Here is a 15,577-nt window from a genome sequence, read left to right as displayed (position 1 = left end):
AAGGCCAGTTATTCAGAATTACCCAATAGCTTATTTTGTAGAAATAGTTGGTACTTAAACTTTGCTCAGGGATGGGAAAACACTTTGCTGTGGACAGCTACACTTATGCAAACTCTCAAGTTTAAGAATCTGCCACCTACTCTGCTTCTGTAGCCTATTGCTCTGATCTGACTAACTGTACAATGTGGCATTGCTCAGTCTCTGCATGTGTCAATGCTGAGCATAGCTCAATGCTGAGCATATCTTGCATTATTCTATGAACCTGCAGCAAAGCAAGAGTTTCCATTTCCAGTCTTCCAAGGTACTAGTTGTCTGAAGCCAGTTATAACATTAGATATTACCACCGCTGCCCTACTCCTGAAGGAGTAGCCCAGTAGATTACTATGGCACACTCATAAAGTGAAACTCTATACACTACATGCAGTTTGGCTCAAATGTAAAAATGACCTTGAGAAAAGCAAAGTTATACTGCAAATGGTGGGCTTACTTTTATAGTAACATGCTCCAGTTAATGTTTGGTATTAAAGTTCTACATAGCAATTGGTCTTCACTATGTAAATGTCAAAGGCTTTTTAGTCTGTCTGTAAGAACAGCTGATGTAAATGTACATGACTCAGAACACTTGGGAAATAACTTAGTACTACAGTCTAAAAGCCTAAAGGCCATATGTAGAATGGCTAGATTCCATACTGATCCCCTTGAGACTAGTGTGATTCAGATTTTTCATTTTCAAAAGCTAAAATATTCTCCCCTGAGTCAACATGCTAAGTAAAAGATGGGTGTAAGCTGCCTTGGCTTGAAAATCTACTTGAGAATCAAAGGCTATACTGATGTCTAAAATGCATTTGCAGCATGCAGTCCAAGTGCTTGTCGTGCAAGTGGTAGAGGCCTACAACCTAAAGGAGTCCGGATCCGAGAAACTGCAGACTTCAAGGTTGACACTAAAGCAGCAGGGAGTGGGGATATCAATGTGTCCATAAAAGGACCAAGTAAGTGTTAATGATTTGAAGTTGTCTGCAGTACTGTATTGTGGGAAAAGGGGAGAAGCCTCAAATGTGGACTAGTCAAGGAATTGCAACTTTCAGTGATATTCACAGTATGGGGCTTCAGTATTTTGATAGGGGGAGGAAAAATAATTAAGATGGCTCTTCATTTTTCATATGTAAAATGAACATATATTCATGGGTGTAGTGATGAAGCCAGCCACTCTTCAGTTGTTCCATATCATGGCTTGGTGTCTTTTTTTTATAGCCTGTCCTCTGAAATGACTTCTACTCTGCTTCCACTGTAGTGGGCTGGGAAACTTCAACTCTAATCCACATCTGCTTTATAGCAGATGCTACAGTAGTTGTCTTAAGTGATGCACAGGATCATTGTAACTACTGAAGAATGTTAGACAAGAATACTCTAATCATAGCATTGGTTATTGAGCCTCCAGCAGCAAGACTCCAGGGGTTTAATGCCTGGTGTCCACCATGAACTTCCATTGTCTATGAAATCATTGGGCTAGATACTAAAGATTCTGCATGATTAACTTAAAATTGAGTGTGTGTACACAATGTGCCAGTTGAACACTGAATGCTAGAGGTTGGAGTCTTTTTTTTTTCAATTTAATCAGTTAAATTCAAAATTGGGAAAGCTTTCATGTCTCGTCTCTACAGCTATGAAATTAGAAATGCTGTGAAGCTACTCAAAGGAAGTAAACTCTGTAGAGCATTCTAGAGCTTAAGTTGAGTGTCTGGGTGTGGCTTAACTCCTTCATTCAGTTATGTAACTTTTCAGCCTGAAACTCAAGCTTGCTTCTCCCATCACCCACTTCTAAACTCTACTTTCCTTTAATGTCAGTTTGTGTGAAGACTTGGGTAAGCAACTAGCCTATTCAACCACACAAGTGCTTTGGGAGTGGCTGGCTTGTCTTCGCCTGTCTTAATTTGGCAGGGCTGACCAGTGATGCCCGCTCTTGTTCTTTAACTGTTCCTAGTTTGAAGTAAACCCTCAAGGAAATAGCCAAGTATCCTGCACACCCTTAATGTTTCATGAGAAAGTGGTATTCCAGCTGGCTGTGGCTTAATGTAGTATGGAGAGAGAAGTGATGGACTTTTATCAGTGTAAATTTCCTTATACTAAGCTGTTCTTGAAATGTATCTTGCAGAAAACTAAAAGTAGGTATTCCTTAAATATTTGTAGTCAAAACCTGACAAACGTTAATCAGCAGAGTGATCCATGTCCTCTTAAAACAAAAGAGCATAGGACAAAACATAAGGGAACCTGTTAGGTCTGGTGACTTCAAACATTCTCTCATTTATGCCATCTGTCTTAGAGGGCAACTGGAACTATCTTGGTTTCCTAACTGCTTTCTGGTGGGAAAACTTTATTCTCAAGAGGCTAAGTAAAATCTAGAAAACATACTTGCCTGAATAACTTAAGGTGTTGGCTGGAAGCTATTGAGTAATGCTGACTTGATCTCCCAACAGAGGGCTTGGATGAGTTTGTGAAACAAAAGGACTCTGTGGATGGCATATATGCATTTGAATACTACCCAGTTAGCCCAGGGAAATACATTGTCACTATTTCATGGGGTGGACACAATATCCCCAAGAGGTGAGTTGCATTTTTAATAGATCATGTGGGTAGGAACCAATGCTAACAGGAATCTACTGGGCTGGACTTGCTTTCTAAGCTGCTCTGGCAAGAATTGTTTTAATTGCGCTAACTTGTATATTCATTCCTGCTCCTGGGCCAGCATAGCTTGCCTTGGAAGGTTTGTAAAAGGGGGCTAGCATAGGTCTCTTTCCAGGCTCTCCAATCTGCCTCTTGTGATCCACAGCTTGTATTAAACTGCATGGCCATGGGGGAGGACTTTCATTGAGCTTTTAGTAGGGTCCATGAAATCTCATGGTGGAGGACTCCAGCAGACATTAAGTCTAGTTAATTGACTTATTCATTGTTTCAGTGGCATGACTGATCTAGATGACCTAACTCAATCTGAAAGATTGCTCCATAGGCTGGTGGGCTGGGCTCTTCAATGCACATTGTATAATGTCACTTATTAATGAAGCTACAGACAGGAGTGGGTGCTATTTCTGCTGCTCCTAATACTGAATTTTGACCTTTTCCCCCATTTAATAGCCCCTTTGAAGTTCAAGTAGGTCCTGAAGCAGGTCCTCAGACAGTGAGAGCTTGGGGACCAGGACTTCATGAAGGGATTGCTGGTAAATCTGCTGACTTCATTGTAGAATCCATTGGCACAGAAGTTGGCTCTCTTGGTAAGTCAGCCTGGTTGTCCTGGTTAGGATTTTCAGGTGCTTTAATGTTGAGCTGCTTGATGACAATAGTCTTTCTGACAAGTATGGTGATCCCATCAGACTCACCCAGTCACTAACTAAACATTAAGCTTACATAAATCTGACTACACTTGCATAGGAAATGATTTTCTAGCTTTCTAGAATGTGGGGTATATTGGGTCTGAGGGGAGACAACACCATTGAGTACCTACTCCATAGGAAAGGTGTAGTAGAGCAGTGAACAAGGAAAAGGTCTGGCAACTGGGAGGCAGGCTTGAGCAAGCCTTTAAAACCCACCATGCCCACTTTGGGAGATGTTTGTTTCCTTTAGGCTTTGCCATTGAAGGCCCATCTCAAGCAAAAATAGAATGTGATGATCAGAATGATGGCTCGTGTGATGTGAAGTATTGGCCCAAAGAACCTGGTGAATATGCTGTTCACATTATGTGTGATGATGAAGACATAAAAGATAGTCCATACATGGCTTTCATCCAACCAGCTTCTGGAGACTTCAACCCAGATAAGGCAAGATAGCTGAATTCTTCTGTATATAAATAGCCATTGATATGGCTGTTTTAAAAGCTACTTGTAATTTTTCATTTTCATGCATGTTCTACAATCTTTAGCCATGGATTGGTTGGCAGGCACAATGCTGGTTCTTTTTCTTAAATGTGTCTAAACGAAGCTATTGCTTGGCCCCTACTATATTGAGCATAAGAGCTGTTGCAAGAATGTGACTATAGTGGCCTTTCAGGTAACATGGCAGGGTACTACTCGAGGCCAAAATTCTAAACTCAAGCCTCTTTAGGCTTGGCCTTCATGAAGTTGTTTTTAACACATGATCTCCTCAGTCCACAAATATGAAGGCCTGTGATAGGGTTTTGGGTCACCTTTTAGAAATACTAGCTTTAGCTATGAGCTTTGCTTTCTTTGGCTGTAGAATCCATGTAAAACTTGTGCACTTTACCTTTTTTAGGTAAAGACTTATGGTCCAGGGTTGGAGAAAACTGGCTGCATTGTAAACAACCCTGCTGAGTTTACAGTTGAGACCAAGCAAGCTGGGAATGCACCTTTGAAGATATATGCACAGGTAAAAACCTACATTAACTATCTGGAAGTACTATCAATAGTCACAGGTCTCTCCTTTGAAACAGGTACCTAGCACATTCTGGCTAATTAGTTAGCCACTCCCCTAAGAATATTCATGTAGATTCTGAGCATCCTGTTCTAAGTCTGTCTGCGGCTGTGAGACTTGATCTGCATCTTGGTCCTTCATTGCATTTCTGCATAGTAATCCTTTAATTTAAAAGGTGTTTGGGATTATGCAAGCCTAACTCCAGTACGGATTTAAAGCCCTTTTTATTAAGGCCTGTGACTTGTCCCTGGTCTTGCACCTATTGAGACTTCTCGAAGTGGTCTCCCATAAATTGTCGTGTTGTCAGTCTACTAGACTTCTACAGTTTGGTATGTGTGGCCAAGGAGAGATGAGCAGTTTAAATTTGTGGTAAGATTGTTACAATTTCTTAATTCCAAGCAGCTCTGCTGTAGCTGCTGCTCTTGATCATTAACTTTTTTGATAGCCCCACATCTAAAACTACTTGTACCTTGTCTCTGCACACCTTTGTATGTAGTCAGTCATCTAATTCTCCGTTAAACACTTGCTTTCAGGATGCAGAAGGAAGCCCTATTGATATTCAAGTGAAGAGCAATCCTGATGGAATCTGTGCCTGTTCTTATATGCCAGTTAAACCAATCAAACATACTATTGCTGTTGTCTGGGGAGGAGTTAATGTACCCAATAGTCCATATAGGGTAAGTACAAACACCTACAAAATTACTTTGCAGGGACTGGTGGTACATCTTGTAAAACAAGAAAACATTCGGATAGTTTGTGTTTGTCCTCGCTAATGCTAGTGAGTACAAGTCAATAGAGCTACTCATGAGTAAACGCTTGCTGCATCAGTCTTGCTGAAGGTTGCCTGTCCCATTCTGCAGGCTAGCATGTCAAAGGGCTCTAAAACCAGTGAGCACAGCATAAACATAGGGAAGTCGGAAACTTTATTTTCTCTTCTTTAACTAAGCAAGAACAATAGTTAAGAAGTCAGGGCATTTTGTCAGGTGCTAAACTTAATAAATCAATGTGACCCAAGTATAGGGTAACTCTGAACACTTTTGTGAACCTGTCTAGGTTCTCATAGGACAAGGCAGTCATCCACAGAAAGTGAAAGTGGTTGGACCTGGGGTGGAGAGAGCTGGTCTGAAAGCTAATGAGCCTACTCACTTCACAGTTGACTGCGCAGAAGCAGGAGAAGGTAAAAGATTGTAGATAATGTATTGCTATCTTGTATCAAAACTAATTCTATAAACACTCCCTGTTTGAACAGGAATCTGATCGCCTCAATTCATAAACTCTTGATTCAAGCTTTTTGCTTCAGAAGGGAAATCTGAAGCTAAAATCCTCTTACAAAGATTACGTGGAATGATTCATACAAGTACCTGACAAACTATCATATCCAAGGACTTAAAAGCAAGATGTGACTTGTTTCGTTGCTTAGTACTATAGCTACTTGGATACTAAACCAATTCCTGATGTTGTGGCACACTGTTTGCTCCTAGGTGATGTCAGTGTTGGCATTAAATGTGATGCTCATGTTATAAGTGAGGAAGAGGAAGACATAGCTTTTGACATCATACACAATGCTAATGATACATTTACAGTGAAGTATGCACCACCTGCAGCTGGACGTTACACTATCAAAGTGCTTTTTGCAGGAGAGGTTTGTATCTTTTTTATTTGCGACTAGAAATCTTAGCAAAAAGAAAAGGAGGACTTGTGGCACCTTGGAGACTAACAAATTTATTTGAGCATCAGCTTTCATGAGCTACAGCTCACTTCATCGGATGTATTTAATGAAGTGAGCTGTAGCTCAGGAAAGCTTATGCTCAAATTTGTTAGTCTCTAAAGTGCCACAAGTATTTTGTTTTGCAAATACAGACTAACACGGCTGCTACTCTGAAACCTGTCATTAGAAATGTTAGCTATGCAGAAGGCTTTGAATCCTAATGTAAATTACTATTCAATGTGCATTACTCAAAAGGGGTCATTGTTAAGTTTGTAAAAGTTCTTCATAGTTTGGGCCAAACTCCAAGAAAAATGTTTCTATAATCTTTTTTGAGTCTCTCTCCATTGTAACACCAAAAGTACCCATGCAGCAAATGTTATGCTGGTACTTGAAAAGGCAAAGGCTAGTTGACTTCACTCTTTGTCCAAGCTGTGAAATGTAAAGTTAACTGAAATGTTCTAGAACATTTCAGTTATCGGGAGGAGGGGGCTTTTAATGTGACTATGCATTTTAGTAGTTTCAGTGGTGGTCAGAGGGAAGGCAAAAATACATACAGAAGATTGCTAGCTGTTCCTGTGCAAAGCTGAAGTAAGCATATGGGATACATTAGAATAGGTTTATTTGGCAGGGTACAACTTTCAGGAAAGCTGTGACTATCTAATCTGAGACAATGCCTGATTTCAAACTTAAACAGTAGTCCTTTCACTGGAAGGCAGATGCTAGGTCAAGCTCAGCAGACAAAGCTTACAACTGGGTATAACTCTGTCCTATTAAAGTAGCATGTTTTATATTGAAGGAAATTCCTGCCAGCCCTTTCAGAGTTAAAGTGGACCCATCGCATGATGCCACCAAGGTGAAAGCTGAAGGACCTGGATTAAGCAAAACTGGTGAGATTCCTTTTCTTTATGCCAAGTGATATATTGACATGAGCATGGGGTAGTTCGAGAGCATAAACTCATGATGTAGACAAACAGCCATGTCCCAACTTTCCCACTAGGGATTTGGAATGGGATTACTCTATGCCAAACATCAAATCTGGGGGCATCAAGATTAAAAATTATCTCTGTATTGTCTTTGAACTTACTTGACCAAGTTGAAATTGCTCAATTTTCATATGGACTATGAACTTAAACATACAGCATAGATAGCACAAGAAACAAGCATATTCTAACTTTCAAATTTACTTTCTGTTAAGGTATGGAAAATGGCAAACCAACACACTTCACTGTATTCACCAAGGGTGCTGGGAAAGCACCGCTGGATGTGCAGTTCAGTGGACCTGTACCAGGAGATGCTGTGAAAGACATGGATGTTATTGACAACTGTGACTATTCCCACACTGTTAAATACACTCCAGTACAGCAGGTAGGTCTGACACTTCTGAAGAAATGGGAGTGTTAGGCTCCTTGAAATGACAATTAACAGCAAAAATAAAACTGAAAATATGTGAGTGAATTAACATGAAGTCTTGTGTCTGACTGAACTTTTCTGATCAAAGGAAAACCATGGCAATGGAATGCTTTCTTCCCAAGAGCTGCCCAAAAGCAGACAGTAAGGGGTCATGAGTGTCTACAATCACAAGTACAAATAAAGCTGTAGGCTACATGTTGGGAATGGCCTGTCCAGAGAGCAATTTAAACAAAGATGCATAGAAAATCTGACTGGAGAATGAGTGCAGATTTTGGTGGCATGAGAACTAGTCACTGAAACTGATCCTGCTGTACTAACAGTGTAACTTTGTCAGTCTAACTGATAAAGGCAGGCAGAAGCAAGTGCACCCTACAGGTGCCCAAACAGAGGCCCTACCCCTGCACTGCCTCCCTCCCTCACCAAGCTCCTGCTTGCTGTCCTCCACCCACCCCCCATTGCTCACCCTTAAGGTGAGTACAAAGTCAGGGGGCATAGCCTTCCTGCTTTTAAAAGTGATTGGGTTCATGGCCCCCTGCCTTCCCCTCCTGCCACCTTGTTCCAGCACCCCTCACTGGGTAACAAACTAGCAGACAGTTTACTAGCTAATATGAATGGCCCTGGTCCAGATGTTTAGGACTTCCAAATCACCCCAGATTTTTGCAAGCTGTAGTTTTCTATGGCTGGGCTGCAGGTAGTGAAACTGAATTGTCCTCAGTCGAATGAGCTGTAGTGTTAACAGGAGTGTAGACCATAGCTAGAGCCCTGCATGCATACAAAATTTGTATCTGCAGATTTGTAGTGCTCAAACAATAGTGCACAACTCCTATTTCATGGTGAAATGCATTTCCAGAGTAACTCTTCAGCTAGCTTGTTTGCTTTTAGGACTCAACACACAATTTATGCAGAATATAGAACAGTATTTTCAGTTGAGATCAGTTCTTTTGCACAATGGCTTAGGTGTTGCTTAACGTTTGCCTATAGGAGGAAGGAACCCAGATAGGGAACTTTCATGTTAATAGTGGATGCAGCTTTCCTAGTTTACAACAGGGAAGAGCTGGAAGTCTTTACTTACAGAGAAAGCATATTTTCCCTTTTTGTCGGCAGGTTTTTGTGTACTTCTGAATGTGCATAATACCCCAGATTTCTATTAATTGTCATGGCAAAGTAATGTCCTCTTAAGAGCTGCAGTAGCTTCTTGGATACCAAGTTGCCTAGACTATATAGAGTAACCATAGAACAGTAATGGAAGGAGTAAAAGCAAGTCATGTTTTTTAAGGGGACTTTCCCAGTAAGCTTGCTTATATTGCCAAGGTCAGGAATGACTAATCCCATTTTTAAGGAATTTAGTACTATCAAACTGAAATGGTCTGACAAACTTCAGTTATCACTTAAGATCTAACTGGTCTGACTTTGATCTACCATAAAATTGGCATGCACTTGGGACATGGCAAGTTCATGACCAAAGAATGTCAGTAGCTTCAACTAATATATTTGGAGAGGTATTACTGATCTCTGAGCTTGGCTGCTTTGTATATCAGTGGGACTGGATTTTAGTTCTGGCTCATCTGTTTCCTGGAGTGTCTTAAGCAGTAAGGAACACTGCTTACTTATAGTATACTTGTAGCTCTCTGATAGTTGTACATCCCCTTTCTAGCACTGTTAAAAGTATACCTCTAAGGTTCCTAATCTGTCTTTGCTGTTGCATGTAAAAGTGGCAGCAAAACCAACCAAAGATTGCCACCTCCAAATAGCACAAACAGATTCTTGGCTTCTCCGAAAGACTGGGTAACACCACATCTGCTTTCTTAACGGAGTCTGCCAGACTTAGGAAACCCCCCTTGCATAGGGTGTACTCAGTATCGCTGCTACTGCCAAACCCATAACCTTCCTGGCAGCCAGTGTTGTCATTAGGGTGGAGAAATTTTACCCAATAAATGGGTTTTGGATTTTAGTAACTAGAAGACCTGGCTAGTCTTCAAAGCTTTCCCAGGTATGTATAATAGGGTGGTTGCTAATGCTAGTGGGATGTCTAACACTGTTTGTTTATAGGCTATCAATCTACCTTGCCCTGAAGGCTTCCAGCTAGATAAAGGAAGCTGAATAATTCACTATGGGTAAAGGAGAGCACAGTGCCAGCTGTCAGACATTAAAAATACAGTGGGTGGTGTAACTCGTTTGACCAGTGCAGCATACGTTTGTATGTTCCTCTGTTTTTTCCACAGGCTAAGACTAGGAGGGAAGGAAAAGGACTGTATAAAAGCTTTCACAGAAGAAATTGTGACACATCTGTAAATACAGCAATGACTAATGTCACTTACCAAACATTTCCCAGCCCTGTAAAAATACTACATTTTCAAACCTATTCAAAGGATTAAACCAACTGGATTCTCCCTAATCAGCTGAACCTCTAGTATTTAGAGTCTTTAATTATGTGACTTGGAAAGTATCCAGTCCCATGCTATCCTTTTACTGCTTCTGAGGTTTCTAGAAGCTCTGTAGAGAACACGAGGCTGGCAATATTAATCTTGTACCCATTCTTCAGCACTGTAGAGAACTGAATGATGGCTACTGAGCAATAAACATTCAGGTCTTGGCACCCAAGTAAGCTGCTGTACAAAAGCTAGGGGAAATTATAGGTGTACAAACAGTGGTGATCATGAGGTTTCAAGCTGCATCTGGGAGAATGACTTGGGGGCAGGGGCAGCTGTGAAGTAACAAGACCCAACTCAACAGGAGCAAAACAGTGTATATATGGGAGGAGTGGAGGAAACTGCCAGCCTGGCGGAAAAGGGAAAACATTGTGGCTATTGGGCATTGATTTTTTTTTTAAAGTGGTGTCCATATTTTGGTCTCTGTGCACTAGCTTGTCTCCATGCAGAGCTCACTGGAGTGTGTAGACCCTATAAAATCTTTACAGGGATGAGGGACTTACTAGGCAGTTAAATTCCTAAGGGACAGCATGAACAGAAATCTCAGTATAATACTCTTAACCAGATATTGATAAGGTTGAGTAATTGTCAACTGAATAACCTACAGTTAGCCTTCCTGATTTCACCCAGTGCTGCTATAGCTGTTTGCTGGCTTATGTGAAACCTTCATGGATATTTCACTTGGGAGCTGAGCCAGCCAAGAATGAAAAGTAAGCAAACGGTGATTATAGCTGAAATATGGACTGTGGTAGGAGAGCATAAAAGGAACACACATCTTGGGCTGAATCTGGCCATGACTCTGGCATTCCAGCCAAAGCACACAGGAGCATTAATCTGTTTCTGATTTATACATCTTAACTTTGGTATTTCAAATGCTATTAAAAAATATAACCCCTTTGTGGGCCTGGACTTGGCATGCTGTCTGTACGGTGGAATAGGATACCTGGTCTCAAGTTGGGTCATTCATTCAGCTGTCATGCCTGAGCTCTGGGAGGGTGGGAATCAACCTGGGGCCTGAATTTCTTCCAGGCAATCAAAATAGTACTGCAGTGTTGGCAGGAGAGCAAGCTTTCTCCCTCTGTCAAATGAAAAGGGTTCAAAACTCAAAAGCTGGAGTGGGAAGTTGGGGCAGGGAGCTCACACAACACTTGGAGCCTGGTCACTGTCTGCCATTATACCTTGAGTCATAAACTAGTATATAGTGTCCAACTAGTAAAGCACAAGCATGAAATGGCTGAAGACCTAACTTACAATATTAACCTTTTGGCAGGGTCCCATGAAGGTTTCTGTAACCTATGGTGGTGATCCTATCCCCAAAAGCCCTTTCACTGTGGGGGTTGCTGCTCCACTGGATCTCAGCAAAATTAAAGTCAATGGACTTGAAAACAGTAAGTACACTTGCAAATGAGCTATGCAGTGCATAGTCTAGTTTACTGTAAATTTTTTTAAGGTCTGATCACTGAGTAACTTGGCTAGAATGAGTAAAAACCAATACAAAAACTCCTGCTGTTGTTTTTACAGTAACTTGGTATTCTAGCCCAAACACTGTAATTTTGTAACCGTAACACCACTTGAATATAAGCGGCTACTCTTAGAAGTTTGTTTCAATCTGATATTTTTTTAAGGCTGTGCAGCTATCTGAACATCTAGTACAACTACCAACAGGATTATGGCGTGTATGTAGCTTGTGAAGTATACTGAAGGATAGCAAACTTTAAAATGAGTTCCTTAATTAATCTTATTCCTGGTCATAAATACAGGCAGTTTACGTTCTCTGCTCCAGTTAGATTAGAAGTTGGTTCTGAATCCAGTTTGCATCTAACTTCAAGTTTTTGATTTTGTAGTAAATATTGTGGCGTCTCTACCTTTTAAAGGTTTTGGTAACTTTTTATTGCTAGGAGGTAACACTTCATAGAAGTTGCACTGAAAGAATCGTTTTAAGGCTAAATTGCACCACAAATACCTGGAAATGGACATCAATGTCATTTGTCAGTGGACACTAATCCAGTGAGAGACCCAGTTAATTATTGAATCAATGTGCCCAGCTTTAAACCTGAGCTGGGTGCCCAACAGGCTTCCAATAAGGATTAACGAGGTTTTTGTCCTCTAAACCTCTGTTCTACTTAAATCCCATGGATTAGTCTCCTATATAGTTATGGCAATACAAGCTTCCCTCTACAGTCTGTTTCTTATTGTGCTCCCACAAGAACAAGATTGTAAAGTAGCTTGCTTTGTATGCTCATTCAGACCTTTGAGACTGCTCTCAGATAGAGCTGTGGACACTATTTTTATTGGCTGACTTCTAGAAACTGGGTTATGCCAATGACTGGGCGGTGCCTGGCTGAAATGAAATAACCCAGGGGCCAGACTTTTTTATAGGCTGGTGGGCAATTCAAGGAGCAGGTAAGCACTTAAGTGTTCAGTGGGATTCAAGTGCTTAGCTCCCACTTTAATGCAGTTAGGAGTCTAACTCCCATTGGATACCTTTAAAACTCTGGCTCTGGAGTTAGAAACACATTGCTAGAATAACCTGAACAGTAATGTCTAGCACACTACTGTTCCATGGAACATTCAAAATTTAAACTTTTTAGTATGCCTTGTTGCAGAGATGCTGGTGTGATGTGGGTGGGTCTAGAAAACCCTTCATGTTAAAACGTCCTAGATAAAAGATCCAGACACTTTGTTAGCTCCAAATGCTGTACTTTGACACACACCATAAACTAGCTCTCAAAAGATCTTTTTTTCTATGAAGTGCCTTGCTGGACAACGGCTTCTAGTGAAAGTGGAGTATGGTGGCACTCCTCCATCCCACTACTTCTGAGCTGCTGCTTCTTCACAAGGCTCAGCTGCAGTAACCTAGTGGAGTACTGTTCTGCAAGCCTCATTTACCAACAGAAAAAATTGAGCAAATATACAAAATTATTGAAAGGGCTTAAATTGCATATTACCTTCTACCTGTAAATTGGCAGGGAGGTGGGACACAGAAGGCTGCAACATAGTGGTAAACTCCTGGATGAGCATTATGTATTTCAGATGTGTTGAGAGGCTGTATAAACAAGTCAAAAGCAATCTTGCTTGCCTTTGACCCTTTGCAGTTTCCAATTAACCCATTGTCTCTGCTTCTGCTTGTCATGACAGGCTTCTGCAGCTAAAGAAATGTTTTTAGTTGATAAAAATCCTTGTAAAACATTCTCTCAATGCTTTGTGGCTGAGGTATTTCGGAGTATGTCCAACTATAGGATTTAAGAAATCTAACCAGACCATTAATCCTGAAATACTAATATGGGCTTTCTCTTTAAGGAGTGGAAGTAGGGAAGGATCAGGAATTCATAATTAACACACGAGGAGCTGGTGGACAGGGTAAACTGGACATTAGTATTTCCAGCCCTACAAGGAAAGCTGTGCCATGTGTGGTGGAGCCAGCTCTTGGCAAAGAGTGCAGCACTGCAAAGTATATCCCAAGAGAAGAAGGACTTTACATGGTTGATGTAAGTTATGATGGCAATCCAATTCCAGGAAGTCCTTATACTGTGGAAGCCACTCTACCTCCAGATCCTACCAAGGTAAATGCATAGGAAATGCTTCAGTGGTTGACATACAGGAAATATTTGCTACCCACAAACTGAATTACACTCACATAAGAGCATAAACTTTCACATCTTGTTTGACCTGTTAGGATTATGGAGCAAGTACATCAATTTAATTAAGAGCTACTTAAAGATTAAATTGTTTGCTTCACAATCATAACTAATGACTTTATTCTTCAAACAGCAGCTTTGAAAAGCTTAGTACTGAAAACGAACTCCAGGTATTTTAAGCAATATGAAGTCAAGTGTGACTCCATATTAATCTACTGAGACTCACTTGAGGTTTCACCCTCGAAGAATGTATGTTGTAATACAGTTGGCTAATAACACCATATAAACACCGCTTAATGTTGCTACCTTTTAGTTTAATGGGTGTACAAAGACAGCCAAGCTTAAGTCTGTAAGCATGGAAACTTTAGCAGACTTCATATTGTCTAATGTAACTTGACATTAAGATTTTCTTCCATCAAAGGAAAGAAGCCTATTCCTTGCTGTAATGTGTCTATGTAACTGGAGTTTTTTGCAGACTTTAACAAGACTTACCAAATGAATTAGTCTGAAATTCTTTGTGGAACTGCTTTATTTTACTTTGCCAGGCAACTGCCAGGTGAGAATTTGTGTAAATGTAATGGCCTCTAACGGAATATTTTTATCCTAGGTAAAAGCCCATGGTCCAGGCCTTCAAGGAGGTCTTGTTGGAAGACCAGCAGAATTTACAATAGATACCAAAGGAGCAGGAACTGGAGGTTTAGGTTTGACAGTAGAGGGCCCATGTGAAGCTAAAATTGAATGCTCAGACAATGGTGATGGGACATGCTCAGTCTCTTACCTGCCTACTAAACCTGGAGAGTACTATGTAAATATTCTGTTTGAAGAGGTTCACATTCCTGGTTCTCCATTTAAAGCAGATATTGAAATGCCATTTGATGTATCTAAAGTGATTGCTACAGGCCCAGGTCTTGAACATGGTAAAGTGGGTGAAGCAGGATTGCTCAATGTTGACTGTTCAGAAGCTGGACCTGGGGAACTGGGTGTAGAAGCTGTATCAGATTCTGGCTCTAAAGCTGAAGTCAAAGTTCACAATAACAAAGATGGAACTTATGCAGTTACATATATGCCACTCTCTGCTGGAATGTATACACTTATGTTGAAATATGGAGGAGAGCAAGTGCCAAAATTTCCTGCCCATGTCAAAGTAGATCCAGCTGTGGACACAAGCAAAATTCAAGTGTTTGGACCAGGAATAGAAGGGAAAGGTAAGCAGACTTAAGCATATAAGTTGCTTCTGCCTGTTCAAGCACAGAATACTTTAAGGAGCGGAAAGGCTATAGTTGATATGTCTACGTACAGTATTACAACTAGTGATTTTTGCAAGAGAATATCTTTGACACCTTTATCAGTCATTCATAGTTGTCATAAATGTCTAAGAATCGAGGATTTTTCATAGACTAAAATATTAGGCCCATCTAAATAGAATGGCTTCTCAAATTGTGTTCTGCAGATGTCTTCCGTGAAGCTACAACAGATTTCACTGTAAATGCCCAGCCCTTAACAAAGACTGGAGGAGACCATATCCAAGCACAAATCACAAATCCCTCAGGAGCTTCCACAGACTGCCTCATCAAAGACAATGCTGATGGAACATATGCAGTAGAGTTTACACCATTTGAAAAAGGTAATCTGTTGTCTGACTACCCTGTGTGGAAAGGGGAAGACTAACTAAAAAATATCCTGTTAATGGGCTTATCAGTACTAATGCTAGTATTTAAATGTTAGCATCCAGGTACAAGATTCTTTGACTGAAGAGCAATTTCTGTAGGAGATAAATAGTATAGAGTTATATGTACTATATGTTCATCTTTCTAAGTATAGCTTCAGCAGAACAGGCTATTTTAAAGAACCTAGAATTAAAGGGTAATTCTGAGGCCATGCTAAACACCATTTTTGAGTAGATGAGGAGCACTGCCTGTTGTAGTCAGTCTCCAGTATCTTGAATGAATGGCTCCTTGAAGGTGGTGGTTAAT

At 40.6% G+C, this 15,577-nt stretch overlaps 1 protein-coding gene across 3 annotated transcripts in view; it reads left to right on the top strand.

Moving 5' to 3' along the window:
• The window catches only part of FLNB (filamin B), a 113,132-nt gene that overhangs the window by 58,060 nt on the left and 39,495 nt on the right, over window positions 1-15,577 (top strand). For all 3 annotated transcript variants that reach the window (XM_084634971.1, XM_084634970.1, XM_084634972.1), the window contains exons 9-22: window positions 852-989; window positions 2,475-2,601; window positions 3,130-3,266; window positions 3,616-3,809; window positions 4,261-4,374; window positions 4,953-5,096; window positions 5,473-5,596; window positions 5,901-6,061; window positions 6,924-7,014; window positions 7,323-7,492; window positions 11,237-11,354; window positions 13,267-13,529; window positions 14,212-14,809; window positions 15,055-15,228. In XM_084634971.1, coding sequence (XP_084491097.1) covers window positions 852-989; window positions 2,475-2,601; window positions 3,130-3,266; window positions 3,616-3,809; window positions 4,261-4,374; window positions 4,953-5,096; window positions 5,473-5,596; window positions 5,901-6,061; window positions 6,924-7,014; window positions 7,323-7,492; window positions 11,237-11,354; window positions 13,267-13,529; window positions 14,212-14,809; window positions 15,055-15,228 — 2,553 coding nt within the window. The remainder of the gene's footprint in view (window positions 1-851; window positions 990-2,474; window positions 2,602-3,129; window positions 3,267-3,615; window positions 3,810-4,260; window positions 4,375-4,952; window positions 5,097-5,472; window positions 5,597-5,900; window positions 6,062-6,923; window positions 7,015-7,322; window positions 7,493-11,236; window positions 11,355-13,266; window positions 13,530-14,211; window positions 14,810-15,054; window positions 15,229-15,577) is intronic.

The sequence above is a fragment of the Lepidochelys olivacea genome, assembly GCF_965140295.1.
Source record: "Lepidochelys olivacea isolate rLepOli2 genome assembly, chromosome: 7".
NCBI classification, from domain to species: Eukaryota; Metazoa; Chordata; order Testudines; family Cheloniidae; genus Lepidochelys; species Lepidochelys olivacea.
Note: the sequence above shows the minus strand (reverse complement) of the source record. Positions and strands in the feature narration are given on the sequence as shown.